The sequence below is a fragment of the Anser brachyrhynchus genome (genome assembly GCF_964034855.1).
Source record: "Anser brachyrhynchus genome assembly, chromosome: 4".
NCBI lineage: Eukaryota > Metazoa > Chordata > Aves > Anseriformes > Anatidae > Anser > Anser brachyrhynchus.
Genome location: NC_137698.1, coordinates 20990611 through 21017827, shown reverse-complemented (window position 1 = coordinate 21017827; position 27217 = coordinate 20990611). Strand labels below are relative to the sequence as shown.

The window sequence follows — 27217 nt, the reverse complement described above, 5'->3', positions numbered from 1 at the left end:
AATGTGTATAAATACCTGAGGTGTGGGAGACAGAGGGATCTGGCCAACCTCTTCTCAGTGGTTTGTGGGGATAGGACAAGGGGCAATGGCCATAAGATGGAGCACAGGAAGTTCCGCACCAACATGAGAAAGAACTTCTTCACCGTGAGGGTGCGGAGCACTGGAACAGGTTGCCCAGGGAGGTTGTGGAGTCTCCTTCTCTGGAGATATTCAAGGCCCGTCTGGACGCCTACCTGGGCAGCCTGCTCTAAGGAACCTGCTTTGGCAGGGGGGTTGGACCCAATGATCTTTTGAGGTCCCTTCCAACCCCTACAATTCTGTGATTCTGTTAAGATGCTTCAGCAGATGTAGATGAGTTAGAAAAGCATGTGAACAAAAGAACACACCCCTAACCAACGTGAGATTTAAAAATGGCATTTAGCGTGAAATCACAATCTTTGAATGGGACATATGCGAAATCTAGATGAGTTTGGGTTCAAGCTCTTCAGAATATTAAAATGTAATGTTTAAATACTAAAAATGGAGAAAAGTAAACAATCATTATTTGGTTCAGTTTGATTTATGTGCTGTATAGCCGTACAACATTAAGAAAACAGGATATCTATCCCAGTAAAATGTCCTTAATGTATCTTAAGTCCTCAGTACCCTTTTAAAAAGGTCTACTTTTGCCACATCTCAGTTACATGTGTGAGCTTTTTGCTTTTTTTAGTATAAAAAGAAATCTGTAAACTGCTTAAATAATAACTTACAGGAAGTTGAAAATCAAACCGTAAGTGATGAGCAGGCTGTAATTGCTGAAGATTAAAAATGGTTTATTGTAGGAAGTACATGTTATACCAGCCATAACTGAAGGAAACACTAAATTCTCCCAAGATTAGCTCTCAGTTCAAGATCAGAAGCACCATCAGGATCCAGAAGGCATGCCTTTGAAAACAAAGAATAGGGAGTTCTGGTTTATAGGTAAAATAAAATTATACATTGCCAAATACAACACTGGTAAGGTCTTTTAAGTTTTGTAGACATCAGAGATAATTTACTTCTTAAGATACTAAAGACAATATATTCAGCATTAAGTCCCCATTTCTGGTAACAGAAAAATTCAGTTCTTTAAAATTAGCATAATCTACTACAGTGTTAGGCTTGGTTTCAATTTTTTTTTTTTGGTAATATTTGTTGCTGTGGCATGTGCTGGCAGAACAGCCAGAAACTGTAAGCAGAAATCTACTTACAGATTGGGTCATTTTCGTTCACTTCCATTATTTATGCCAGTACCATCTGGCACACCCATCATCTCTTCTTTGAATCTTTCAAAACTGCAGCTGGTCAGTTATTTAAAAAAGCAACCAATTTTCATTTTAAATTAGTATAATTGTAAAATTAACATCATTATTCTCTGGGCACAAAAGAAACTGAACACACCCACTACTTGTCTTCTACTTGTTCTAAAATTACCCCTTCAGGTACTTTTCTTCTTTACTTGGTTTGTCCCTCCTCTAGAGTTGTAGCTGTAGAGATGCATGGCACCAGCCAACAGCTATAATTTCCTTTTATACTAAGTTAGTGACATATCTATGTCAGTCTCAAATGTATTGCTACTGAATGATGAGTGAAAGTTGTGAATTTTGGTCAGTTCTGTTGGTAACAGTAGCCTAGACAGAAGACGGGAAAGATGATACTCACATGAAGCCATGCAGGAATGGAATCCTGACATACTTCCTCCATGCCTTAAGTCTTACCTAGGACTACTGGCTACAGTGCTCATGCCACCCCACCTTATATTCTGTTCCTGATTTCCTCATCCTATCCTCTGCAACACTTTTTACAGCAGAGAAACAAAATATTTAAAGTGCATGAATTCCTCCACTGGAACACCTGTTCTGCTAAGTATCTTCTGCTGTGGGCTTTCCCGAGTAAGGAGCCACAAAACTTGTCGGCTGATAGCTTACCATTTGCATAATTCTCCATTTATTTGGACCACACCAAGCTGGGCCTGGAAGTATTTTAATTAAGGAAACAAATGATCTCTGCATGCACAGAGATCATAGAGAATCTTAGCAAGACTGCATCCATGCTCCTACATTCCCTTCAGAGGGCATAATCATTTTTCCCTGCCTGTACTTTTAGGCATCTCTAATGTAATTTAGTGGTTTTTTTTTTGTTTGTTTCTTAAAGGTCATTAATAATTTTTTTTCCAAGCAATAAATCTTACTTCAACTTTAGCACTTTAAAAAATGTGACCTATTTTTCCTCTGCATACCAGTAATAGTAGATCCTCAGCTACCAGTAAAAATGTAAATGCGAAAATAAGCATGAAAACCAGTTAGACTGATTTAAATACTATTAACGAAGGTACTAATTGTTAGAGATTCTGAAGTAGAGAGAAAAAAAATACAATTTTTCAGTTTGAATGACAGCAAATCAATCAGGGATAAAATTATTCAAATCATTTAAGTAATGTATTTTGCAAGCTCTTCACTGTGGTGACTGCCACAGAATTTTTTAGATTTGGTAGAATGAATTGTTTTACTTAAGCAAGTGGGCAGACAATATCCTTCAAGACTATATTTAGTAGTTTTCAATATAAATTTATCGCTCTTCGTTTTCTTGCACAGATTGTTAACATTATTTATGTTGGAGCCTTTAACATAACCAAACAGCAAGTTTAAAGGCTCAAATCGAAGGCATCACTCAATTTCAGGAGTGATAAATTAGTCCATGAGACTTTGCCAGCTTACCATAGAATAGTATTTTTTAGCAGCAGCTTGGTCTTGCTGTACACCTCGGCCAAGATGGAGGCATCTAGCCAAGTAGAAAGCAGCCATGGCGACCCCTTTGGCCATGTAGGTTGAAAGACAATCAGTCATCTTTGCTAGCATATCTATGTCGTCATTTTCTGTAGTCCTGTTGTAGAATTTACAGCATTAGGTTAGATAATGTGTTTAAGTCAACTGTATTCCCATAGGACTTGATAATAACTCCTTTCCATTTATATGTAATTATCCAAGATGAGCTGAAATTTACTTGTATTCAGCAGGCCGAACAGCATTCTCCTATTCAGTGTTTGGTTTGAAGTTGAGATTACTTGAATATTGTGATACTAAATACAAAAAAGGTAAGTTTTACAGTCACTTTCACTGCATCTATACTAGTTATAAAAGGCAGTATTTCACACCAATTGTTCCTATTAAAATATTTAATAGAAATTAATATATTATGTGGAAAAAAGGCAAAGCTCTCCATATAACAACATCCCAGATTCTTGACAGGATATTGGCAGACCATGGTAATCTAAGGATTTTGGACATACGTTGAGAGCCTGATGTTGTAAGATCTACTTATAAAGACGACTGATGACTGCTTCAGCTCAATTATTTTCTCTCTTCTGCGTACATCTGTCTGCTTGCTGTCACCTTGTTTTCAGCATGTTGTTTTTACTAAAAAAATGTAAAGCAGCCAGAAGGACCACGTGAACATTGTCTTAACGATGAGGCTATAATTACTAGTATTGTTACTGCACTATTAAGTACAGCATTTCGAAGTGGAAATTGATTTTTTCCAACTGGTGTCTTAAAATGGACCCCCTAAACTCACATTCTTTCCAGGTAACCAAGGTAAATCTATGCTTCTTTGTGCATCGTTTTAGGGTTTTGTCATGTCAAATAGTCACAGACTCACAGAAAAGAAAAGAGTAAGTCATAGCTAGTTCCTATAAATAAATGTTTAGGAAAGATTGTTCTGAAGTAACTCTCTGCAAGTCAGTGCCTGCTAAATCACTTGTACAAGTTGGCTGCAATATGCTCCCACCTAATTCAATCCCATTAACAAATACAGTAACAAAAAAAAGAAACACTTAACAAGAATATGTTTAAATATAATGACAGTAACCTACTACCTCTTATCTTTCCTGATGCAGTGTTTTTACCTTCCTTTCTGAGAGATATAAAACAGGACACTGAGACAAATAATACCAATCAAGTCAGACACAACTTCTAGTTTAGCACACCTGTCTTTAAGAACATGCTATAACAATGGTAAGTGAAACCATATGGGATAATTAATTTTTTTTGCAGTGAAGAATATTGGTAGCTAATCTAAACTTCAAATATTGGGCAGTGGTACACCATACATAATCATGTAATGTCTGTACATTTGAATATAATGTTTGTGAATAACCCAACAAACTGTAAAAGGTGTGAACGTATAAAGACAAAGAACTTTTAACAGAAAAGGTACTGATGATTGACACAACTGCTTGAGCTGCTGTGAGAGTTTGCCTCAAGGCCAAATGCAATTCCAATTGCATGGAACTGTTTCAAATATGTTGGTGGAATTTTTTTGCTTAAAAATGGTCAGTTCTAACTGCAATGTGGGATTTTATTGCTGTTCTCTGCAAGCACAGTCACAGCCAATGAAGTGCCCTGTTTATTTGTCTGAATAACCTGCGCTGCTGCATTGCCTGGAGGGGACATGTTCCAAGCAAGACTGGTTAGACTAGACAGAACAGTCTACTCACAGCAGAAGAGAGAGAAAAGCAGCACATTCTGAGAGAAAACCACCCATTTCAGCAATGAGCATTGCAAACAGCATTTATTGCTGAACTACTGCTGAATTACCAGAGCTGCTGCTATCCCGTGGCATGTACAGGGGCAGCTTCTCTCAGATTCTAACACATCTGATTGCCGGACAGCAGCACATTCATAAGCATACCACAGAAAGCATGAATGCTGTTGTGTGCTGCTCGTGTAAGTAGTTCTTAGCCTCTTTGTATGGTATTTCTAGCAAAAGAATAATCTGATTGCTTGACAAAACCTCTAACACGCTGGCCAGCTGTGGAGGTTTGTCACAGAAATGTGCTGTTCATCAGCCCTCGAAGCGGCACCACCATTGCTTTTCTCCTCCCACGCCTAGTTCAACATAGAGAAGCCTGATGCAGACTGGCTGTTTTAATACTGCAGCCTGGCACAGAAGTTGCCATTTCTGCCATACACAAACCGCTCCAGAGTTATGTAGATAGAGCAGCAAGTCCCCAAGTGGCTGCCTGTTAAAAATGCCAGTCAGTGCTTACTTAACTGTGGCTCGGTCCAGCACCTCTGCGCAAGCAGATAATTGCCAGAAACCACTTGCACGCAGGTGATGACTAGTTTGTGGTCCAGGCTCAAAAATGCGTACGTAATAGGCATCCCCGTGAGCAGCAACTGATGCAAAGCGAAAGGGTGGTGGCTTGGCACTGCTTGCAGCAGCTACTTCTAGGTCTGCACGCTGCTCAGAGGGCTTGCTGTGGGATCCCATTTAGTATCAAGGCCTGCATTTGCTGTAAATGACACAGGAACTAGACCAAAATGTTGAGCCACAGAGCAGGGAAATGATGGGGGAGAAGATGGTGGGTAGAAAACACGCTAAGATAGGGGCTGTGGAGAGCAGCAGCAGAATATTTGTAGGGGGTTTAAAATGGAATAGGGAAGGCAGCTGAGTTTGTGGACTAGGAGACAGAAAGGCAAGGTTGAGTATGGGCTCCTACTTGGGATTCTAATTGAAGTCTGTTTTGCTTCAAAGGATCAGAAAGAAAAGTTCATCTGCACCGAGTAATTGAGAACATTATAGTCGTAATTTTGTCTGTGGTTTGCAATTCCCGCTTTAAAAACGAGGTCTTGCAATTCATTATCTCGACTGTCTCCTGATCTGGAGAGACAAAACCATAAACTTAATAATCACTTTAATCTAAGTTCCATCGTCTTATATGAATACAATAATAAAAAAATTAACTTTACCTTATGGCTATTGCAGCAGCTGTTGAGTAGAACTTTCTATTGTAATAATATTCCACAAGATGGCCTTGAGCATAGATGTTTCCACGTTCTGCTGCTCCTCTCAGGCACTCCAAAGCAGCCTTAGTGTTCTGACGTATACCTTGTCCATACAGATACATAAGACCAAGCACACCCTGTGATTCCAGATTTCCATTGCCGCATGCTTCTGAATGCCAGAAAAAGGACTAAACAAGAAGCAGAGAGTTGTTTCCTGTGTATTTCCATGGATGTTTTACATTAACTAAATAACTTTTTAATGTGATGATATATTCACTTTAATTGATTATCTTGCGTACTGATGTAAAAGGTTTTAAGCAAACAACCGGTCTGTAAGAAGTGATTTTACGTAAAAGAAAACAGACTCTCTGTAAGGCTCTTAAACCTGCTTAATTTACTGTGAGAGCTGTCAATCAGTGACACCTGCTTGATTTTTTTTTTTATTTTTTGAAGTGCACCGAGGCTGACAAAACTGTAATCCACTCTATCCTACTCCCTGATACTCCCACTAAATAAGTAAATCTCAGCTAGCAGTGTCAAACTAGTCAAAAGTGAGAGATTCAGACCATCTGTTCACATGGGCTTAAATGAACAATGTCTAGCAGTGCTTAAATAACAGTTTTCATAATCAAATATATCACCATAATCTTTCTGTGAAATCCTAAATTACTTAGAACACATGAAATTCAGAAGGGTATAAGTGGGCTTTACCTTCCTCAGATCTTTTAGAACTGACATGGAGTAAAGCATTCCTAAAGTACTCTGGGCCTTTACACTTGCTTTTGGATTCCCATGGTCTGCAGCAATAAGCCATAACCTAAGAAAATGGGGACAGAGTTCGTTCAATAACACAGCAGCTCAGCATCAGAAACTCATCAGGAAAATTGTCTGCCATTACCTTTCAGCCTCTTCAGTTGACTGTTTAACACCCCAACCTTCATAATAAGCTCTGCCAAGATTGTATGCAGCTGCAAACTTCAAGTGTCTTGCTTTTGAGGAGTCAGAGTTGAGTATTTTCTTCATGTATTCCACTCCCTTTTCCTACAATTGAGGTATTTCAATCATTACATACAGGCTGACAAAATGATGAAGTAATGAACCTGAGAATCTGCCAACATCTGCAAGACAGGTAGTTTTTCAGTTCTAAAACCTCTCTCTATAATATGTGGGGATAGTGTGGATTCCAGTTAGACTGGTATTTCATTTGCCTAAACGCTTTCTACATGTTTGCAGTTTTTTAAAAAGTTTGATATTTTTGTTTAAGTGGACCTGTGTCTGATAACTGTTCTAACAAATTTTGTTTTGTAATGGCTATTATTCTATAAAATAGGTAGCATAAATCTTTACTCAGTTTTCAGTGCACCCATAGAGATTACACTTCAACATCTTGGAACCTAATCTCATCTACTACCTTTCTTCGTGCATTACTTTCAGAACACCAGAAATTTTCCTCCTCTTTTTAACAAAAGATGCTATTCACTTACAATTGAAAGAAACATGTTACTATTGATTTATGATATTATTAGCTAATTTTCCTTCTGTTCCTACATGAAATCTAGCATACCACTACATTTTCAAGCATAATTTTGTTTAACATTTATGTTCAGAGATTATAAAGTATTTTTAAAGATACCTTTGTGTAACAGATGTTTTACACTTTGAAATGCAGTTGATTTCCATTTTTATAGATTCTATTATCATTTATCTACACTGTTTTTTAAAAAGGAACAAACTAATAGCAATTTTTAAACAAGCTAAATAGCTTCCATGAAGTATAATCAAATCCTTAGAAGTGATACTATAAAACACAAGTTCTCATAAGCGTTTGTCAGATAAACCTATTTTATTATACCTGGTTTTCAAAATTCTTCAGTCCAGAACCCTCCTTTTATGATGCTTTGTAAGTATCTGCACCTTATGAAACTATTTCTAAGTCAATGACCCATTTATTTTAAATTAAGTGATCGAGTTTACAAAGCAGCTCTTAATAATTATAAATTAATATTAGAAGAAAAGTAAGAAGTACAGCTAGGCTACTCACGGGGTCTTCATTAATGGCTAGTCCATCATAATACATTATGCCAAGCTGATACATCGCTTGAAAATCTGTATCCTTGACTTCTTCAAATTGTATTAACGCTTCTTGGTACAAACCCTGGGAAAGACAGAATGAATAATGAAGTACACAGAATAAAGTGTACATACCTCAGCTTAACCCTCCAGTAGATACCCTCTTACAGTTTTTCAAACTGGAGCATTTCTCTAATGGAAAAAAAAACGCAACAACAGAAGTGGCAGAAAACAGAAATAAAGTCAACAACTGCAAAAACATTGGATAGGATGGAAGCAATGAGGACTTCCAAATAAGGTTTCATTGTTTTCATATATAAATAAACAAATAAATGAAAGTAGTGCACAAACATCATCTCTGAAACCAAAAGGTGTCCTGACAAGCTTCCTTCACTCCCCCCAAAAGCCATCTTTTTAATTGAAGTAGATAAGAGCCTAATTGAGATGCGCTGTCCTGCTAGACATACCTTAATTTAGGTGGTCTTGAGGATGTAAGAGCCACCACAACATCTCAGCTAAGGGTTGGGTTCCCAAAGACTAAACCACCATGTTTGAGGAGTTTATGGGCTCAGCTGTCTGCCTCCCTTTTCTTATGAGGGCACCACCTGCAACAGCAGAGGTACCAGAAGGGCAGGAGAAACAGGTGTTAGGAATAAACCTGTGCTAGATTCAAGAGAGCTTGATTTGATGGCCTGCAAACTACAGTGGGTCTTCATCTCATGCTTCTGTAATGACCTCACATATCCTGCCCCCACAATACACTTAAAATATCCTACGTTTACCTAGTTTTTTTTGAGTAAACTTGATTTCCTGAAGAAATAAGGTTTCTACAAATGCTTCCATCTGCTGTTCCCAGCCTTTTTCTTCTACATGTAAAGCTTTTAAATGCATTGGTTAACTTCAATTAAATATGAAAAGCAGATGAACATCTCACAGATCATTTGTATCCTGTAATATGAAAATCCATGCATATACGTGAGGATCTAAATTTATGCCAGCCTCAAGAGGAAAGTAATTAAAGTACTCTGCAGAATTTTTTTTTTAGCCAGTTAATATGTGCTTTGCCTTAAGATCCCTCCTCACAGCATGTGCCCTGCCACGTGCAAGGATGCTGTTAGAGCAGACCCTGGGGAAGCCACATGTAGCACAGTAGGGAACAAGGAGTTAGGAGCACAGAAGTCCTCGATCTATGGGAAGGCAATTGCAGTGTTATGACAATATGCATTTTTAGGTAATACGGACATCTATCCCTAAATATGGAAATCAAAGCCTGCTCAAAGAATAAATTTATTGTGAACAGCAATATTTACCTTGGATATCTAGGCCAGCACATCAAGAAACAGGCCTGCTGCTCCACAGGACCAGTTTTGCTCATGTTGAAATCAGCCAGTGCAGTAACAAAACCGTTACAGAAAGCTGAAGCCCTGAACAAGTTAATTCTGCTCCTGCTGCTAACCATGAGACTGATGTACACCGTGCCACATATGGCACCACTAGCAGTACTGAACCATGCACATCCCATTTGAGAATATGAGTCGGAACGTGTACGATATCCTTTTCCATCCTTCTGATCTGAGCTATTCCAAGAATTCGGGTCCTTAGACGTACCTACTCTTAGAGTCATGTTTGTATTTTTTTAAATCTGGCTTCACAAGAAGTAGAAGTTTTTCTTCATCTGCCAGCTAATCTGATGCTCTTCCCTGAGCATTTACTTCCAAATACATGGGCCAATTTTAGCCTACATGGGCAGGGACAGAAATCTTGCAGATAACGTTTCAGCAAGTTTGATGAAAACTGGTGGCTAGGTAGGGAACGAAGATTGAGAGCTGTGTCCTAGGTCAGCAACCACTGACACCATAACAAAAAGCACAGTATGTTGTACTTGGCCAGTCAGCTGGCCAAAAAACAACTCAGTTTGGAAGCTGTAGCACAGGCTGCCACTTACTTACCTGGGACGCTTGCGAAAAGTGGAGGAAAAACATATTTCGTGAGAACACCTGGTGATTTTAATGGGAAAAACAGGCATAAACATCTCTTGTAGCTTTTTTTTTTTTTTTTAAGGCATTTCTTTTCCCACTGACATTGTATTGAAAGTTGTCAGCTTTATAATGTCTATCACAACCTCTTCATAGTACAGCTGTCCTTTTAGAAAACATGCCAGAGGATCTCCATCTTTTATTCTCTTCGCCAACAGTTCCTCTGCTTTTGCAAATAAAGCAGCATGGCTGTAGTTCTCAGCTTAAAAATAAACATATATATATTTTTTTTCCAAAACAGAACAGACGGAACAACATCAAAAAGCACACTAAAGCTCTGGAGCTAGTGGTGTCCCCTTTTCACTATGCTTTTAAATGACTAAGATAAAATAAGGATTGGAACATCTGTTTTATGAGGAAAGACTAAGCAAGCTTGGCCTGTTTAGCCTAGAGAAGAGGAGATTGAGAGGTTTTTATCTACCTCTATAAATACCTGAGGGGACAATGCAAAGTGGATGGGGCCAAACTCTTCTCAGTGGTGGCCAGTGACAGGACAGGGTGTAATGGGTATAAATTGAACCACAGGTGTCATTGCCATATGAGGAAGAACTTTACGGTTCAGGTGACAGAGCACTGGAATAGGCTGCCCAGAGAGGTTGTGGGGTCTCCTTCTCTGGAGATATTCAAAGCCCTCCTGGACACCATCCTGTGTAACATGTTCTAGGTGACCCTGCTTGAGCAGGGGGGTTGGACTAGGCGATCTCTGGAGGTCCCTTCCGACCTCAACCATTCCGTGATTCTGTGAAATAGTGCTGCTTTATAAAAAGGAAAATAAAGATCAGTAAAGACATTGTGACTTTACTGAAAGCTAAGTTTGACATAGAAGAACGGAAGCTTTTCACACAAGATGTGTTTCCATCCAACCTGGGTTACAATACCACCATTTCTCTTACTTACCTGGCCCCTCAAGGGCGGGCAGGGCGCTGCAAGCCTGGGGCAGGGGCTCACCACGCAGCTTCAGGGTGGCCTCCTGCCTCCCTCCCACCTGCCCTGAGGCAGCGAGAAGCGGGCCTGGCCCCGCCATGGTGACCATTGTCTGCGGGGCCTTGGCCTGGGCCTGGGCTGGTGACTGGCACTAGTAGCAGGAGTGCCATGAGGGGAGGTGGCCCAGGGCTGTAGCCATGTTACCTGCCTCGAGCTGGCTGGGACTCAGAGCCCAAAAAGCTTTTGGAGGGGAGCGGGAGGAAGGGAAAAGGACATTTCTGGCTGTTGGCCAGTTCCGAACAGCGTACGGAGTAATGTGCCCAGCTAGCGCAGGCTGGGGCTTGGGCATTGCCCAGATTGTTCCTACTAGCTGCTGGTCCTGTTGTGAATTGAACACAGCTAAAATACCTCATGGAAAGCAATTACAGGCAAAATAACAGAAACTCTGAATGTAATTCAGGTAAAAGGGCAATAGGCCACGAAAATTACATCTAGCTAATTGGGCTTTGTTACTTACAGTGACCAAAACTGTTTTAATGCATTTTGTTCTCCCCAAAACTGTTTTAATGCATTTTGTTCTCCTCACATAACCACTGCAAAACTTATGATTATTGAGGGAAAACTTACTGAAGTTGTTTTCTCCTGAAACACAAAGGATTGTTTCTACCTCTGTTGATAGCTTCTGGCTGTCTCCCTTATAAAAAGATATACAATACCAGAAGGCCACAAGGGCGCTTTTAAAAGTCTTCCGCTACATCCCCCCCACCCCCTTTTTTTTCCTTTTTTTTTTTTCCAGCGATTGTCATTCTTCCATTTTTGGCAATGCAATCTGCTTCTATAGCAACAGAGGCAGAGGACGCGGTCAAAATAGAAAAGGAATGCTTGCAGAGTTATGCGGTTAAGCCTGCGGGCTGCACATCATGTTTTCTGACAGCCCCAATGACTCTAAGCACCAAAAAAAGTCCTAAAATTCATCCTGATTCATTTTACTTAAATGGCATAGTCTAAGAAGTGTACAGGAAAATAAACTTTTTTTTGACAGCATGGACAAATAACTGCATTTAGGAAGCACTTTAGGAAGCCAAGGTACCCTTCAGGAAAGGCAGCTCTGGGTGCCTTGCTGCTTTTCTTTCTGTAGGAGTGTGCAGGTGTGGGTGTGAGGTCCCACAGCTCAGCTTGGTGTATCCCACTGCTCACACGCATTTATTAGGACCAGTTTTTCCAATTTCACCTGCCCAATACCTATGCAAAGCGAGTGGCTTGAGACATTGCCAGCATGGGGGCAGGAGAGTTCTGTGGGCACAAATGAGATGGGCACAATGCGACACAGAGCTCAGGAACTAATTAACAGCAAGAGTCTTAAGAGAGCTGCAGCTGGTGGGATGGAGGTGGTTAGGCTGGAAAGATGGGATTGCTCAGGTGGGGAATCTCAAACCTGTGCACTGCTGAGGCAATTAGCGCTGGGGAGGGAAGGACTTCAAAAGGGAACATGCTGGGGTGATCCAAGGCTGCCTGGGCTTATGTGACTGCTGGAGGTTTGTGCTTAAAGTTTCTTAAAACAACTGTGGATTTCTGGCATGTGTGTGGAGGGAGGTATTCTGTCCCTAACAATGCTCAGTTAGGAGTGTAGGGGTTTTGTTTATTAGCTAGTTTGCTTGTCTAGCTGTTCAGGGAAAAAAAAAAAAAGGTAGTTATACAGGTGTATGAAAGGAGAGGTGAAAACTTTACATACTGAAATACTTCAATTGGGCTGACATATTGCATATTTACCTGGAATTCTGCACCTTTAAAAAAAATGATACTATATCTGTGTTCGCATTCCACTACTTAAATAATTTAATTACTTTCCCAAAGGAGAAGCAGCGGGCACAAACTGAAGCACAGGAAGTTCTGGATGAATATGACAGGGCACTTCTTTACTGTGAGGGTGACAGAGCACTGGGACAGGCTGCCCAGAGAGGTTGTGGAGTCTTCTTCTCTGAAGATATTCAAAACCCGCCTGGATGCCATCCTGTGCAAGGTGCTCTAGGTGACCCTGCTTAGCAGGGAGGGTGGACTAGGTGAACTTCCGAGGTCCCTTCCAACCTCGGCCCTTCCCCTCACGCAGACCAGGGCCGAGGAGCGGCAGCCGGGCCCCCTCCCTCGGCAGCCTCCGTGCGGGACGTGTGGCGGCGCCCCGGCGCCATGGCCGCCCCCCGCGGGCCGTGCGGGCGCGGCGCGGGGAGGCCGCTGGGGGCCGGCCGCGCGGTGCCTCCCCTCCCATGGGCGCCCCGTCGCGGCCGTGCGGAGCCGGCTCCCGGCAATGGGCGGGGGCTGTGGCCGCCAGGGTCCCCCCCGAGCTCCGGGAGCCGGCCGCGATGCGGGAGGACGGCGCGGAGGTGAGGCTGGGGCTGGAAAAGCCAGCAAAGCCGTGCGGGCTTGCTGTTTCCCAATTCTGTTCTCTCGGAAGATGAGTCCGATGGGTCGTGAGGGGGATTTGCGGTGGTCGCGGCTTGCAGTAGCGCCGTGCTGCTCCTTAACCCGTGTTCCGTTTCAGCCCGGCAGTTTCAGCGGCCTGTTTGAGGCAGGGACCGGCGTGAACGCACCTGCGGATGCCTTCGGTCAGTCCCCAGCTCACCTGGCCGCGTGGGGCGGTGAGGCTTTCTTCCTGCTGTGGCAGCTGCAGACGGGAGCCGACTTGAACCAGCAGGTAAAAATACACAAGGTTTGCTTCTCCCACTTCCAATCTCACGTCAGTAAGTTCAACTTTTATATTTATTTATTTATTTATTCTTAACCTGGGAGAGGTTTTATATATATACAACTGTATTGCATGAGGTATCTGGGGTTGCTTATTTTAGAGCAGCTTTATTTTAGTGTGAACCAGAAATCCTATCTATACTGCTATAGCTATTTCATATTGCTGCGTATGTTACTTTCACACTGTGCTGTGTGCAGCTGTCAAAAATTTCTTTTATAGAAATGAGTATTCTTTCTTCCTTTCAAATTTTGCCCCCACTTCCTCTAAACGTAAGGATTTTTCCTCTAGCTGCAGCTTTTAATTGGTCCATACCTCTGAGTTTGTAGCAGCAAGCTGTCAGTCCCTGAACAGTGCTGAAAGGTGCAGTTAATCAGTGTTCAGAATGTATTCTGCGTAAATAATCTTTATAAAGTTAAGGTTAAACCGTGAGTATAGCATGGGACAGCAGTCCTACTGCTCTGTTGGATTAGCAGAATATATTAAGCAAATGTTTACTGGCAATTACTGGGTACACTTCACTAGCCATATTCCTTTAATCTCTCTTTTCAATTCACAACCAACCGGTATACAGAATACCACTCAAAACAGTCATGTTGGAGAACAAAGTAGCTTCATCCTATTCCCTTTCTTTCAAACAACCACTATGTTAAAAAAAAAAAAAAAAAAAAACTGTTTTATATGTTTAGGATTGCCTTGGAGAAGCCCCAATTCATAAAGCAGCAAAAGCTGGGAGTTTGGAATGTCTTGCTCTCCTGGTTGCTGGTGATGCCAAAATTGAGTAAGTTAAGCTACATTTAATCATTTCTGTATCAGCTCTCAAAAGATACTTGTTTTGTACACTTTCTTGTTGAGGGTGCTGCTAAAAGCTGCTGTCAGCTAAAGCTGACAGCATGGCTATAGTCATACAAGCAGTATTAAAAACAGCTATACACATGAACACATTACATAGACCATATGCTGTTCAGTTCCGTGTTGAAGTAACTACTAAGAGAATGTTCTTGCTCATAGGTTCTTGATAATTTTCCATTCTAGCGCTGCACTTATCTTACTCATACCTTTCTGATGCACTAAGCCAGTCATAGTTTGGTGACAGATATGTTTTTAAATAATTACTCCTTTTTGCATTTAGTGGCAGCACCCGCTATCACTAGAGCCCTATCCTTGGCAAACCTTCTTGGTGTTGATTCTTTGTACTTCTGATTAAACTTATCACTTAATGAATCTTGATTGTTGTTTGCTGATAATACATATTCCAATTCACATGAATAGTTACTATTAATTTTGTGTTTCAGCTTGTGCAACAACAGGGGGCAAACAGCAGCAGACCTTGCGCTGGCTTGTGGCTTTCTGGAATGTGCCAAGTTCCTGAAAACAATTCAGCACACTCAAACTATGAAACTGAGAGGACAGTCTGGCTCCTCACTAAATGGCAACCACGGTGTGCTGAGCGAGGATCTAGCAGCACAGGAACAAGAATGGGAAACAAGCAGATCAACAAGCAGGAAGAGGAGGTCAGATGGTGTGTAATACCAGTGGCTTACCATTTGTTGTATTTTAATCTTTTTTTGTACTTTTAGCAGTTAAGTAAATAAGTTTGGTGATAGATGCAGGTAAGCTGGATGTAGATGCCTGCCAGTAAGTCCTGATTTGCATATGTAATTAAGGTTATGGTCTTGTCAAAAATGGATATTGTGTTTGGAATGGCACTGAAAACTTTACCTATGACTTTTTTATTTCTTGATGCTATTCTCAACAATGTACGAATGGAGTAGCTGACCAGGATAGCAGTCTTACCCCTACCACAACTGTGTCCTTTGATGACATTAGATACAGGCTTATTTATGTGTTCATGTGACAGATCTGTCTCTTAGCTGACAAAACAAAGGGCTTGTCACCTCGAAGTCAAATTTAGGGGAATCCAAAGTCTGAGAAAACATGACTGGACTATCAATTGAGTGACTTGCTGTGTGCTGTTACATTGTCTCCTTCTGAGAAGGAGAAAAGCTGGTTTATTTTTACTTCTTACAGAAGACTGTTTTTTTTTCCCCAAAACAGTTGTATTCATACAGCTATAAATAAATAAGCATATAATAATTTAGTCTCTCCCTTTTTTCTGTGTAAATGAGAACAAAGTCCACAAAACTCAGTATACACTTTTTTTCTGACCCTCTTCTAAAATACTGTTATCAGCAATAACCTGAAGGAGTACATTTTTTTTTTTGGCAAGAAAAAATTTCATAAAATAAAATGATCAGACATTTAATCTGTAAAGCTTTTTAGCATAAAATTGCTATATAAACAAAGTTATCTTAGCCAAAAGGAAAGAGTATAAGTTACTTGATAAACAGTTGTAGGAAATGCAGTTCACAGCAGGTAATTCCCTTATTTTTCAGAGGTTTCATTAAAAAAAAAAGATCTTGATTTAAATTACATAAGTAATATTTCTCTTTCATCTGGGTTTTGATCACCTGAAAGCATTTGTCTAACTAACAAGACAAGTTATATCTAGATATCTGCTAGTATTCTGGCTTAGCATGTTCCAGCCCAAGAGGGGAATTTAAATAGTTTTTGGTCGTTGAGGTAGGCATAAGTTATAGTAGGCATCCTTGTTCCAGAAGTCTGGGCCCTTCCATCCACACCAACCCTGGCCAAGAAAAAGCAAGATACACTTTAAATTATTTAGTATGAATTCTGTTTTCTTCATTTATTACAACTGGATTTATTTTACTAATTTTAATCTAAGCAGTATGAGTTATTTTCAAGTATCTACAAGCAGGGACAATTTTCAGACAGTTCTGTACATGCCTTGAAAACACATTAATGGAAAACACTTGACAAGAGTTTCTCCAGTTCCCCTCACCCAGCTTTCCAGCTTGGTTTCTAAACAGTAGCATCTTCTTTCTATACCCCACTGCCTTCTGCTGCTACAGACTCATATTCTGAAACACTGTCACTCAGTTTCCACTTCTTTTGTCTTGAAGAATGCCTTCTTTAGGAATAGTTCAAATTTCAGAGCCAAACTGAGCTCTTAAATTAAGAAGGTGGGGGTGGGCCGCTTGTCATGCTTTAGCAGCAAATCAGTCTAATAAAGCTCTTAAGCCCTACAAGACTAAGATGTAATTATATTAGGTTTTTCCAATAAAAAAACCTGCCAACTTACAGCCTGCCTCAGTTCCTATCCTCCCCTGCCACTTTTGATGAATGAAAGGATTTCTGCCCCCCCCTTTTTTTTTTGTCCTCCTGGACAAAAGTATTCTTAAACACCTTATGGCTGTTCAAGCTACAACTGTTAAAGACAGTCTCAGAAACCAGCAGTAACTAACATACAGGCAAGTTAACTGGGATCAACACTTCCTCCATAAGGAACGGAGAAGCTGCAGAATGGCCAATCCCTAGTTTGCTATACATCATTTGTTTAATGCCAAAATGTATCTATATGTGTGTGTATATACACGTGTGTTAACCTCACCTTTTCCAAAATAACATGCAGATCTTCTCCTCCAGTGTAATGTGGGTCTAGAATCAAATATTTTATTTGCCCTGTAATCTCATTCCAAGCCACTCCTAATATCGTGTGAGCCAAAACACCTCCACCTAAAATAGCAGGGAAACAAATTGTTAAAAAAAAAATTCACTGAGATTGGCTAAATATGCAAATTGCTAAAATTTGAATACACTTTTCAGCTTTAATATAAGTACTCTTCATTTTCTGAACCACTGCTTGCTTGGAAATACTTTCATTAATTTTAAGTTCTTATGAATGGCATTTCCAACGATATCAACATTTTAGATTATTTAAACGTGCATACTGGTCTTAGGAAGAATTTAGATAAGGAATGATGCTCATCTCTTCAAAGCCAGAAAACCCCTACTCTTCTGCGGTGGGAAGTTTTGGGGAACTGCATGAACCTCTCTCACCTAGAAAGCACAAGTCAGCTCTTGAGTTCTGACTTTAAAAGCAGCTTTTGAAAATACCATTCAGATTGATCTTTGTTACTAGGTTTCATCTTGAGACTGGTGAAATACCAAATGAAAGAGATACCAGCCAGACTAAATCGCATGGTTTTCTACGCTGCCTTGGAAAGAGCATTGTTTTTAATTCATCTGGAGTTTTGATAAACACCTGTACAGTAAACTGAATCAGTACTAACTGAAATGAAATGCAGCAGAGGAAGGCTACAAACATTCACTGGCAGTCTCTGATACTCAAGCACTTACCAATCATAATTGGAGTTCCTTCAGTCTTGAAATGATTAGCAAGCTCTCTTCCCTGCAAAGCTAGTTCAGAACCCTGGCTAGGTAAGAAATACAAGAAGAGATTTGTCATCCTCACTATGCTTGGTTTTCCAATTATCCATTATACTCATTAACTGCATAAGTAACTGATTAGAAAGTGGCTTAGAATTCTTCTGTTAAAAGAACTGAACTCCTTGTGACAATCCGAATAAAGTTCTTTATGCAACTTACAGATTCTGGTTGGGCTAATGAATCTGCTGCAACCCTTGCTGCCACCAAGGCACCTGGAGTCACCCAGGTTCCATAAAGTTTCTGCTGCTCGTTTTCCACAGTGGGGAGAGCTAGTTAACCCCAGTGGCTCCTCTCAAGAGGCTAAAAACAGACTGGCTAAATCTGTCAGCAAGGGGAAGTCTGAAGTAACACAACTTCATCAGGAACACGATAAAAATAAGGTGTTGATAAATGTGTTTATAATGATGTGACTTAAGAGAGATTTCCACTTCAATTGCAGTACTCATACCCAGGTTGATTTTAAAAAAAATCAAATCAGAAATACCATTAGGCATCTGGTCAAAGCAACATTGAACTTGGCTTGATTTATTTTCTCTGCTTTCCTGTTCAGCTTTGCCACAGACAAAAGAGTAGTCTACACGGAAGAGAAAGGTGTACGCGCACAACACATGCACGTACTCCGGGATTCAGAGCTCACATTCTTCTGAAGGAGACTCACAGTCCCCTCAGAAGACGGATAGTACTTCCAAAAGTGGTGTCAGAAGCCAGGCAAGAGAATACATACGGATAGGTGTGATAGGTTTACAGATAGGTCTGTGATAGGTTTAATATAAAGAAACAAAGACAGGATACCATGGTTAATGTTTCAGACAAGCTGTGCGCCTACTTTTCCAATTCCTGGAGCGATGGATTAAATGCAGAGTGCAAAACAGGAAAGCTGGGATATGGTACGGTACATTAGCAGTAAAGGATTCAGTACTAAGGGTGCAGCTGTGAAGCCCTATTTCCATAGACTTAGAGGTGCTAGCTGAATATAAGCGCAAGACAAAAATGCTCTCCGCTGCTAGTGACCAGCTCAAAAAGGCTGCATGACATCTCTTCTCAGCATGGTAGCAAGGCTGGCATTTCATAATCCTGAAGAACACTGGTGCTCCCTTGTAGCACCACTGTGAGCAATTCTACCCAGGTCACAAATGAATGTGTTCTGTATTCTTACGCACAGGACTAAAAACTGTCTCACTAACAGTCACAGCTGCTATAAATAATAGGTGGATCATCTGCAAATATAAGCTGTGGAACAAGGAGATTAAAACTGGCTGTATAAAGCCTGACAAAATATTGAAGGAATTAATTATTTTCTTACCATTAAGAATAACTATCACCATGGTTACATGCTCTTTTACAATACTCCCAGTAGACTTTAGTCTAAATAAACATAACTCATGAGCAGTATTTTGACTAGCATTTTCATACAGGCTATATTAGCATACATTCTCTATTTTGTTATTGTATTTATCACAAAATGTTCAGGGATTTATTATTCTGCTTACTGCTGTCCAAGTGACAGAAGTAATTTTATTTCTGATAAATGCTGAACATTATTCTTTTTCTCCTACATGTATTTATAGGGTTCTTTATTGCATATAAAAGTGTCAGATTGTCAGAACAGAAACAAATACCTTGTTTTATGTCACACAAATACAGGACAGAGAGCACTATTTCTAGACTGCTCAGCAGTTTGCCTCAATCCTGAGCCGAAAGGTTAGCTCTGTGGATGAGGCAACAACTTACTGTCGATGTGTATGCCATTCATTATGACTGCCAGGCTGTGGGGCTGTTCCAAAAATTGTGTGATGGATGAACAATAGGCTGACCCCCCCCCCTTTTTTATTTCACATCAGTTTGCACATAATTAAGCAAGTTATAGAAAATGCAAACTCGACCCCAAGACTACAAGAAATTCAGCAATACCTTAACTTGTAAGCACCTCCCATTTACCTCAGAACAACCAAAGGCAGGAATACAGGGTTTATGAACAGCAAGCTCTTAAAAGATAAATTATCTGTTATTATCCCTATTATCCCACATTTTATAACAGTAATTTGCATTGTAAGGCATTCAGTATCTTTAATAATTACTAAACTACTAGAAAGATACTGATTCTTACCTGACAAACAGTATTTTTGATGTTATTCCAAAAAGTTGATTCAGAACAAGCTGTACCTCAATAGAGCCAATCCATTGCCGTGACCCAACAAATGCTGCAGGTTTGTCTCCGGCATCAACCAGCGCCTTTGTCACATGAACATGAAGAAGAAAAGCAAACCTCAACAACACATAGTAGACAGTTCCACTATTTTTTGTGAATGAAGTTGGTTTATAAAGACAGGAATGTGTTTTATATCTGGCCAGTCGAGAGCAAACAAATGGTTATTGAATTCATTCACTGTGGTTCTGTTTTGGAGATGCCACTTAGACACTGACACAGGACAGTCCCAGGAAGCACAGATTCTGACTCCAGATCCACAGGCAGACTTCAAGCTGCAAAGCTGAGCACTGAGCTGCCTACCACTGAAGTGTACCATCTGTGCTGCAGAAACCACCTCACAGACTGGACTCCTACTCAAGACATCTCAGAAAAGGATGCATAAAAGAGTGCCCTAAGGAAGAGGCCACCAAAATACACCAAGGGTTGGGGTTCATTTTAAACTATTTCCAATTCAGAGGTTTACATGTTACAAGCAGCTCTTGAGGTGCCTTTTCTGCTCAGGATAGACAGCCCACAAAGTCTCCCAAAGGCTGCTGTCCAGCACGCTACAGGAGTGTACGGACTTGAGATGGTTTTATGTTTAGGGGCAGACTGAGAAATCATCAGGAAATGCAATTTTTATTTTAATGCTCACATCCCTGTCAGATAGGATGCAAGTCATTTTATGGAGTGAGCCAAACCTGGTTAGCAATGTTGAGTAAATAAATATGATACAAAACACCATTTTTAGAAGACTGAAGATAACCGCAGTATTTCCTGCTAGGCATGCAGTATTAGCTACCCAAACCTACTCTTCTTCTTCAGTACCATTAATAGAAACGACCATATTCAGGTACACATTCAAATTCACAGAAGAAAATGAAGTGAAAGGAGGTTCAAAAAACAAAAAGCCTGCTACTATCAAAGGTAAAATTGCAAAAAAGAAAGCAGTACATCAATGCATAACGTCTGGAGACTAAACTAGCTACCACTGAAGACAAAAGACTGTTAGAATGTTAGTACAAGGAAATACTAGAAAACTATTCTAATGAATTTTATTTGTGCGTATAAACATTTGGAGATGGGTTTCCTATTATAGAACTTGTTAAACAGTAATTGATGAGCACTATAGTTCCATTTAAGAGAGAAAAATATCACACAAGTTTTAAGTCTAAAATGTATCAGTCATTTAAAAATTATCTATAAATGTTTCTAAACAATTACATGTGTATAAAAGAATTAATCTGCCCAAGTGTTCTGTACCTGTTGAATTTCCTTGTGGGTTGGTATAGGTGCATTTATGTAACCCTGGTGCCTGAACCACGAGCAAACAGTCTGCAGAGACCGATAAGCACAGCCCCAACCGCTGTCATCAATGCGATCCTGCATATAGTGATGATAGCTGTATGTACCGTGTACTAAATAAACCTGCACAGAAAGAGAAAATACAAATTAACCTGGTCACACATCAATTTTCAGAGAAGTCCTACTTATGTTACTTGCACTATTACATATCTTTCAGTTAGGGGGTTACAAGTCTTTGTAAGAATTGAATGTTTATTCACACACGATCACTCCTTTTTGTCTCCTCAACATCTCCATTCACAGTTTTATTTTCTTGTACTGGTTCTAAGAAACTTTTAGAATACGTGACAAAAACATGAGGTATCCTTTGAAATGTTGTACAATATGTTACCAGAAAATGCACTTGAGGTGTGAGCGGACACAGGACAACTACAGCTACAGCAATACCATTTTGTGCAGAGAAGCCATTTTACTTAAAAGACCAAATCAGTTCCTGTGCCCTTTCTTTCTCAACTGATACTGATGATTATTAAATGATAAATTATTAATTATACTGATTATTAAATTACTTCTCTTAACAACAGATCTCAAGTAAAATAAAAAGAAATTTCTTTAAAGTGATTCAATTTAAACGTACCATACCAGACTCTGTCCCAGGTGAATTAAGATGTAAATGGGGGTTTCTGAGATAGCCATCTTTATATGGTTCATCTGGAAAATGGTAAGCATTTGCTCTCTTTAAGTATGGTCTGTCACACGGTAGGTTGAACAAGGCGTGTAATTCCTGCATGCAAGTTAGAAGAAAATAAAAAGCACAATTCAAATTTTGGATTAAAAGAACACCACACTGTAGGTAATAATAGAAACAACCATTTTTAACAAACAGTTTAGCTAAGTAGCTAGGCACACTGTAATATATTAATATTCAGCATGTATGCTTATTGCTAGACCTCACCTCTCTAAGGAAGCTCATGGGGGACTACCTCCCATCTGATGAGCCTGCTATTTTACATAGTCCTGTTACAGAACGCCTGTCTCTGGAGCCCCATTCAAGATACCATGAGTGAAAATGTCTTGTGAAAGTATGATAAAATTATCTTATTTCAGAGGGGTTAAGAGTAAGAGGAATGATGAGATCATCTAGGATGTCTACATCACAGGTAGTAGACTTTACACAGGTGATCCAACACTGAACCAACTACATTAGCTACAGAAACACTCGGCAATCAATAGATAAAAGTGAACAGAAGAGAGAGCAGGAAAGACTTATGTGCAACTGGTGCCTGCAAATGCAAGGAACAGATTATGTTTTATACACACAGTAATGCTTCACCCAGAAGAGAATGAAAAATCCCCACAGCTTCTGCACATCTAAACAGGTAAAAGATTCTTTCCCCACTCTCAGTACATATAACTGCATGACCTGAATGTTTCCTGCCAGATTGAGAGCTTTCAGTGTGAAAGGACTGCAACATCAGAACATTTTCACACTTCATCCATATTCCTTTTTCTAGATGTGCCAACCCGAAGGCAAAAGCAAAATCTAAGGCTGGTCAACTGCAAGCAACAACAACAAAAGCACCTCAAAGCAAAACACAAAAACAAAAAAAACCAACCCCATATCATTTCAGGCAACTTGTTAAAGCTTGGAAGCAATAACGTACTAAAAGAAATTTGATATTCTACAATGGAAGAGGAGAATTCAAAGAATCCTGCACCAGAAGTGTGATTTAGATAGGATTTGTTTTAGATCAGGCCTATGTAGTTCTAAAATTTCTGTTGCTCCCTTACAGAAAATGCAATCTGGTATATTTTATAAAATAGCTTCCAATAAATCAATCTTATACATTCAGTTTACTGCTTCAGCTGTAATAATAAAAAAAAAAAATATATATAAAAAAACAGGTTCTGTTAGTATTCATTGTACACTGGCTAAATGGAAAACGTTACCTTTCTGTAACTTTCTAGCTGATCATCTGAAATACCTGTAGGATATGAGATTGTTACAAGGTGAGTTTTTCCTGGTAACATGAAATGAAGTTGTTCTGGTACCACAATTGACGTTCCCTTCATATATTTCATGATACATCTTTCCATATCAGTTAATTGCTTGTGAATTGCTTTCACCAGGAGATTTTGTACCCTGTGAAGTAAAAGGGAGAATACTTTAGTAAAAGAATAGTGATGGTGACTCATTTTCTCTCATAGCTTGAAGTCAAACAATACTCACATGCACATTTGCACCTGCCCTGATGAACTTCTTACTTCCATGCCCCCTTCAGTCCACTCCCACAGAGGACAAAACCTCAGAATGCTTGCTTTAAGCATGTCTACACACAGAAATTACTCCCTAGTGGTTCAGCTCTCTGAAAATTCAGCTGCACTTTCCCTTATCAGAAACACAACTGAATGTTTGCTGAAATAAAAGTTACATATATGACTAAATATTTATAAATGTTTTGCATTTTAAGCAATGGTTCTTAGTTATCAAATTTATCAGACACTGACAAACTAAATTTTTTGTAGACAGCAAAAAGATTGGGTTTCAAGATTGTTAAAACTAACAAGTATCTGAAGGAGCTATTATTACTTAAAGAGTCAAATTCCAGTACAAGAATACTATATGCTATTTTATCGAACTGATTAATGATAACAATAGCCTTCCTTTGTTACTTTCAAGGAAAAAGAAAAAACAGAAACAAAAAGAAACTGAAGAATTCCAAGTTCAGGATAACACTTACTTTCCCCATGTTTCTTCTGGAGAAACAGACAAAACAACATCAACTGGTAAAGTCATATTAATGTAGTGGTGTTCTTTATTTTCCCTTTCAATGACTGGAGCCAAAGCATCTAGTGAAGATGTCATCTCTAACATGAGGTCTATATTGATTATCTGCTGCTGCAGAGAATAAAGACACCACTAGTACATCTCCAACAATGCATACACCAAGAAGGCAAAAGGAAAACTGTAAAAGTTTGAGATCAAACTCAGTACTAAAATAATTGGGTTAAAGACTAAAACTTGTACGTATTGATCAACTGTAAATAGATCTCTGCATTTATGCAGAGTCTAAATAATTTTAAAGGGATTCTTCTGAGTCATTTAAATGTCTATTTGTACAGATAAGGCTGGGGACAGCAGATTAACAACTCAAGTGATAGGTTGTCTGATATAATTTATTAGTGTGGTGAGACACATACCGTATCTTGTAGCTTTTTATCCTTTTTTTTGCCAAGCTTTCGTCGGGTCTCATCATCTTGATCAAGGCTGAAGTGTCAACAGAAACAGCAATTTCTATAAAATGTAATTAATCCACTTAAAAAAAATTATATAATTTTTAATCTACTCACTGTATAAATCGTTTTAACTCTTTACAAGCAGAATCATCTGTCAGCTCTGGAACAGTATTGATACCACTGTTAGGCCACACATAGACTGGACTATGGCAAATTCTTAACACAAGAACATCTGAGGACAGCTTGTTTGCAAGATCACTGAACACATATCTTAATGCCTTTTTTGCTGATGCCTCTGAAACACAACAAAGATACAATTAGCTTAGAAAATTCTCTCACTTTTGTGATAGCTACTGGACAAACATGTGGAAATTTGATATGTTTTGACATCAAATAAAAATATAAACACTATTATGATCAGAAAAATAACAATGTAAAAAAAACTGAGATAAGATTTCATTCAGCAGGCCTGTCTTCACACTCACACATTCACACTCACATCTACCTGAACAAAAGCATACTGTTTCTCTCAGCTTCTGAGCAACACGAAGAGATGAACGGAATGATTTTAAACTAAAAGAGGGGAGATTTGGATTAGATGTTAGGAGGAAATTCTTCAGAGGGCGGTGAGGCCCTGGCACAGGCTGCCCAGAGAAGCTGTGGATGCCCCATCCCTGGAGGTGCTCAAGGCCAGGCTGGATGGGGCTTTGGGCAGCCTGGTCTGGTGGGGGGTGTCCCTGCCTATGTATTTGTATAAATAACTTTTTTTTTTTCTATGACAGTCTTATAGACACACCATCGGTAGTTGCTAGCTGAAATGCCAAATCTAAGCCTCCTCTTATTCGAAAGAGTATGTCCATGGCTTCCATATTTACCTAAGGAGAAAAAAGAAGGAATGAAAATAAGCTATTTCAGCATGCCTTCTCTCAAGTTAAAACCAACTGTTATTATGCCACACCGTGCAAGCACACCAGCAATTATTATGGGTGCTCAGGGTACGAAAGGCCAGTGAAGCAGCACACTGGCATATGTCAATTGCATGAGTGGTGTTACAAAAACAGTTCTTAAAACACCTTTCCCACCTTAACATGAAAGCATTTATCCTATTCTTTTTTTAATATACCATTTATAAATATTTTGGTTAAGACATTTGTCATTGACTATCATTGTTTCAATCCAAATGATGCGTTTCCCATCTTCCAGTGAAAGCAAACCAAGGACTGCTCTGAATATTAGAGTGAAAAGGTAATTAAACATATCTTTAAGTTCACATTCACCTTGGTTAGGAAGTCATAATTTTGGGAAAAGGAAAATAAAGTGGTGGGGGGTAACCTCCAGAACCCAGGCAGATGTTTCCCATTTGACAGCAGTGCTGCTTATGCCCGCTGGCATCCCTCAGCCTCAATTTAAAAAAATTAAAAGCAGCCTTTTATTGAGAATTGAATTTTTTTTTTTGTCCGGATCAATTCCTAGTAAAGCTTAACCTACCGCTGCAAGAACAGCCGTGCCAGGACGGAGGAACAAAAATGCGACAGCCCCCAAGAGGCTGAGTTGCGCTTAATCTAGCAGCCCCCAAAAGAAATACTTCGTTAATTGCTCTGCGAATAAAACACCGGTAAGAATAATTACTCCGAGCCCTTCTGGAAAGACTTATCGCGGAACTCCTGGCTCACCCAGGCCTCCCCCACAGCCCGCCCGTGCTGTGACGGGACCCGACCCGCGGCCATGCCAGGCCGCGGGCAGCGCCCCCCCGTTCCGCCATTCCCCGTCCCCCGCCCGGCCTCACCACGTCCCTCAGCGCCGCGCTGAGACCACCCGGCAAACGCTCAGGCCGCCTGACTCCCCCCAGCTCCCCCCTTCAGTGGTGCGGTCCTGCGCAGCCGCATACGCGTTGGGCCGTACCAATGTAGGGAGAGGGGGGGGGACGGGGGGGGGGTGGCCGCTCTGCCCTAGGCAACCGGTGCCAACAGAGGCGGGTGGAGGGGCGCTGAGGTTGGGGTGGGTGCAAGGAGGTCCCGCTCGGTTCCCTCCTCACCCGGCTGCCTGCTTCGCCTCAGCTAGCCTCAGCGATCCGGCTGGAGCCCCAGCGGGAGGTCTGTGAACCGTGCGAGGTGCACCCAGTCGTTCCGCAGCCTTCCTCCGGCTTGTAACAGCCCTGTAAAAATAGCCCACGTCGTCATAGGCGTTCGCAGCGCAGCGCTGGTGCCTCTTCTCATCTGGTGCCCACATGCCAGATAGGGTTAATGTGTGGTATTAATCTCTTGAGTTTTCTGCTGCCTTGGTTATTTCCATGCTTACCTCTTCCATCTTACCCTTGTCCCCATGGTTAATACCGGTATCAGACTTGATCTACGTTAAATTTAATCCCTATTCCATCCTACTGGTTTAACTTTCTTCAAGCTGTATACCTGAGCTATTTGTTTAATATCCCGCGTACCGTTGATTTTTTTCCATCAATTCTTACATTTCATGACTTTCCAGGAGCAGTTTTTCTAACCGATTAACCGATTTTGTCTATCTTAATTTCCACTCCTGGTGAACCGAGCACATGTTATAAGCTTCCACCTCGAGGCAGGTCTTGCTCGGCCTCGTCATGGTTGACGTT

General features: G+C 40.3%; 4 protein-coding genes across 19 annotated transcripts in view; 2 read left to right on the top strand and 2 right to left on the bottom strand.

Annotated features, from left to right (window-relative positions):
* Window positions 1-790: 790 nt before the first annotated feature.
* LRP2BP (LRP2 binding protein) lies at window positions 791-8533 on the bottom strand. Of its 4 annotated transcripts, none has more exons than XM_080591392.1 (7): window positions 8342-8533; window positions 7846-7959; window positions 6703-6845; window positions 6516-6621; window positions 5769-5992; window positions 2736-2901; window positions 791-924 (listed from the first exon to the last, which is right to left on the bottom strand). In XM_080591392.1, exons 2-7 carry the CDS (start codon window positions 7897-7899, stop codon window positions 859-861), a joined length of 759 nt encoding a protein of 252 aa, XP_080447518.1. In that variant the 5' UTR covers window positions 7900-7959; window positions 8342-8533; the 3' UTR covers window positions 791-858. The 4 variants fall into 4 exon arrangements, with proteins under 4 accessions (XP_080447518.1, XP_080447521.1, XP_080447519.1 ...); XM_080591395.1 differs by lacking the exon at window positions 7846-7959 and adding an exon at window positions 8010-8066 and having other exon boundaries at window positions 6703-6879; window positions 8342-8507; XM_080591393.1 differs by lacking the exon at window positions 7846-7959 and adding an exon at window positions 8010-8066 and having other exon boundaries at window positions 8342-8494.
* ANKRD37 (ankyrin repeat domain 37) lies at window positions 6884-15665 on the top strand. 4 transcript variants are annotated; one of them, XM_080591398.1, is made up of 5 exons: window positions 6884-6933; window positions 12689-12854; window positions 13371-13523; window positions 14261-14352; window positions 14867-15665. In XM_080591398.1, the coding sequence occupies exons 1-5, from the start codon at window positions 6899-6901 to the stop codon at window positions 15099-15101; spliced, it is 681 nt and encodes a 226-aa protein (XP_080447524.1). In that variant the 5' UTR covers window positions 6884-6898; the 3' UTR covers window positions 15102-15665. The 4 variants fall into 4 exon arrangements, with proteins under 4 accessions (XP_080447524.1, XP_080447525.1, XP_080447526.1 ...); XM_080591399.1 differs by lacking the exon at window positions 6884-6933 and adding an exon at window positions 12225-12253; XM_080591400.1 differs by lacking the exon at window positions 6884-6933 and adding an exon at window positions 12233-12369.
* UFSP2 (UFM1 specific peptidase 2) lies at window positions 15526-26777 on the bottom strand. 7 transcript variants are annotated; one of them, XM_080591360.1, is made up of 13 exons: window positions 26648-26777; window positions 26101-26210; window positions 25409-25487; window positions 24727-24907; window positions 24577-24643; window positions 24117-24274; window positions 23326-23518; window positions 22013-22159; window positions 21334-21498; window positions 19990-20114; window positions 17793-17869; window positions 17044-17168; window positions 15526-16218 (listed from the first exon to the last, which is right to left on the bottom strand). In XM_080591360.1, exons 3-13 carry the CDS (start codon window positions 25479-25481, stop codon window positions 16132-16134), a joined length of 1398 nt encoding a protein of 465 aa, XP_080447486.1. In that variant the 5' UTR covers window positions 25482-25487; window positions 26101-26210; window positions 26648-26777; the 3' UTR covers window positions 15526-16131. The 7 variants fall into 7 exon arrangements, with proteins under 7 accessions (XP_080447486.1, XP_080447485.1, XP_080447488.1 ...); XM_080591359.1 differs by lacking the exon at window positions 26648-26777 and adding an exon at window positions 26399-26533; XM_080591362.1 differs by lacking the exon at window positions 26648-26777 and adding an exon at window positions 26399-26533 and having other exon boundaries at window positions 24117-24271.
* The window catches only part of CFAP96 (cilia and flagella associated protein 96), a 92331-nt gene continuing 91674 nt past the window's right edge, over window positions 26561-27217 (top strand). The window contains exon 1 of one of the 4 annotated variants that reach the window (XM_080591379.1): window positions 26561-26705. The gene's annotated coding sequence lies outside the window, so the exon portion shown is untranslated. Of the gene's footprint in view, window positions 26706-26743; window positions 26863-27217 lie in introns of those variants that run through there. The other 3 variants (XM_080591372.1, XM_080591370.1, XM_080591371.1) reach the window with 3 other exon arrangements.

Excerpts from the sequence above, each read along its gene's own strand:
- ANKRD37 (XM_080591398.1), top strand. The coding sequence starts at position 6,899 with ATGAACCTGAGAATCTGCCAACATCTGCAAGACAG. Across the intron at positions 6,934-12,688 it reads TGCCAACATCTGCAAGACAG|GAGAAGCAGCGGGCACAAAC; the intron begins GTAGTTTTTCAG and ends ACTTTCCCAAAG. Across the intron at positions 14,353-14,866 it reads GCTGGTGATGCCAAAATTGA|CTTGTGCAACAACAGGGGGC; the intron begins GTAAGTTAAGCT and ends TTTGTGTTTCAG.
- UFSP2 (XM_080591360.1), bottom strand. The coding sequence starts at position 25,481 with ATGGAAGCCATGGACATACTCTTTCGAATAAGAGGAGGCTTAGATTTG. Across the intron at positions 23,519-24,116 it reads CCAGAAGAAACATGGGGAAA|GGTACAAAATCTCCTGGTGA; the intron begins GTAAGTGTTATC and ends TTTACTTCACAG. Across the intron at positions 20,115-21,333 it reads CCCACAAGGAAATTCAACAG|GCGCTGGTTGATGCCGGAGA; the intron begins GTACAGAACACT and ends CATGTGACAAAG.
- LRP2BP (XM_080591392.1), bottom strand. The coding sequence starts at position 7,899 with ATGTATCAGCTTGGCATAATGTATTATGATGGACTAGCCATTAATGAA. Across the intron at positions 6,622-6,702 it reads TCAACTGAAGAGGCTGAAAG|GTTATGGCTTATTGCTGCAG; the intron begins GTAATGGCAGAC and ends CCATTTTCTTAG. Across the intron at positions 2,902-5,768 it reads GCTGCTGCAATAGCCATAAG|GACTACAGAAAATGACGACA; the intron begins GTAAAGTTAATT and ends ATTCTACAACAG.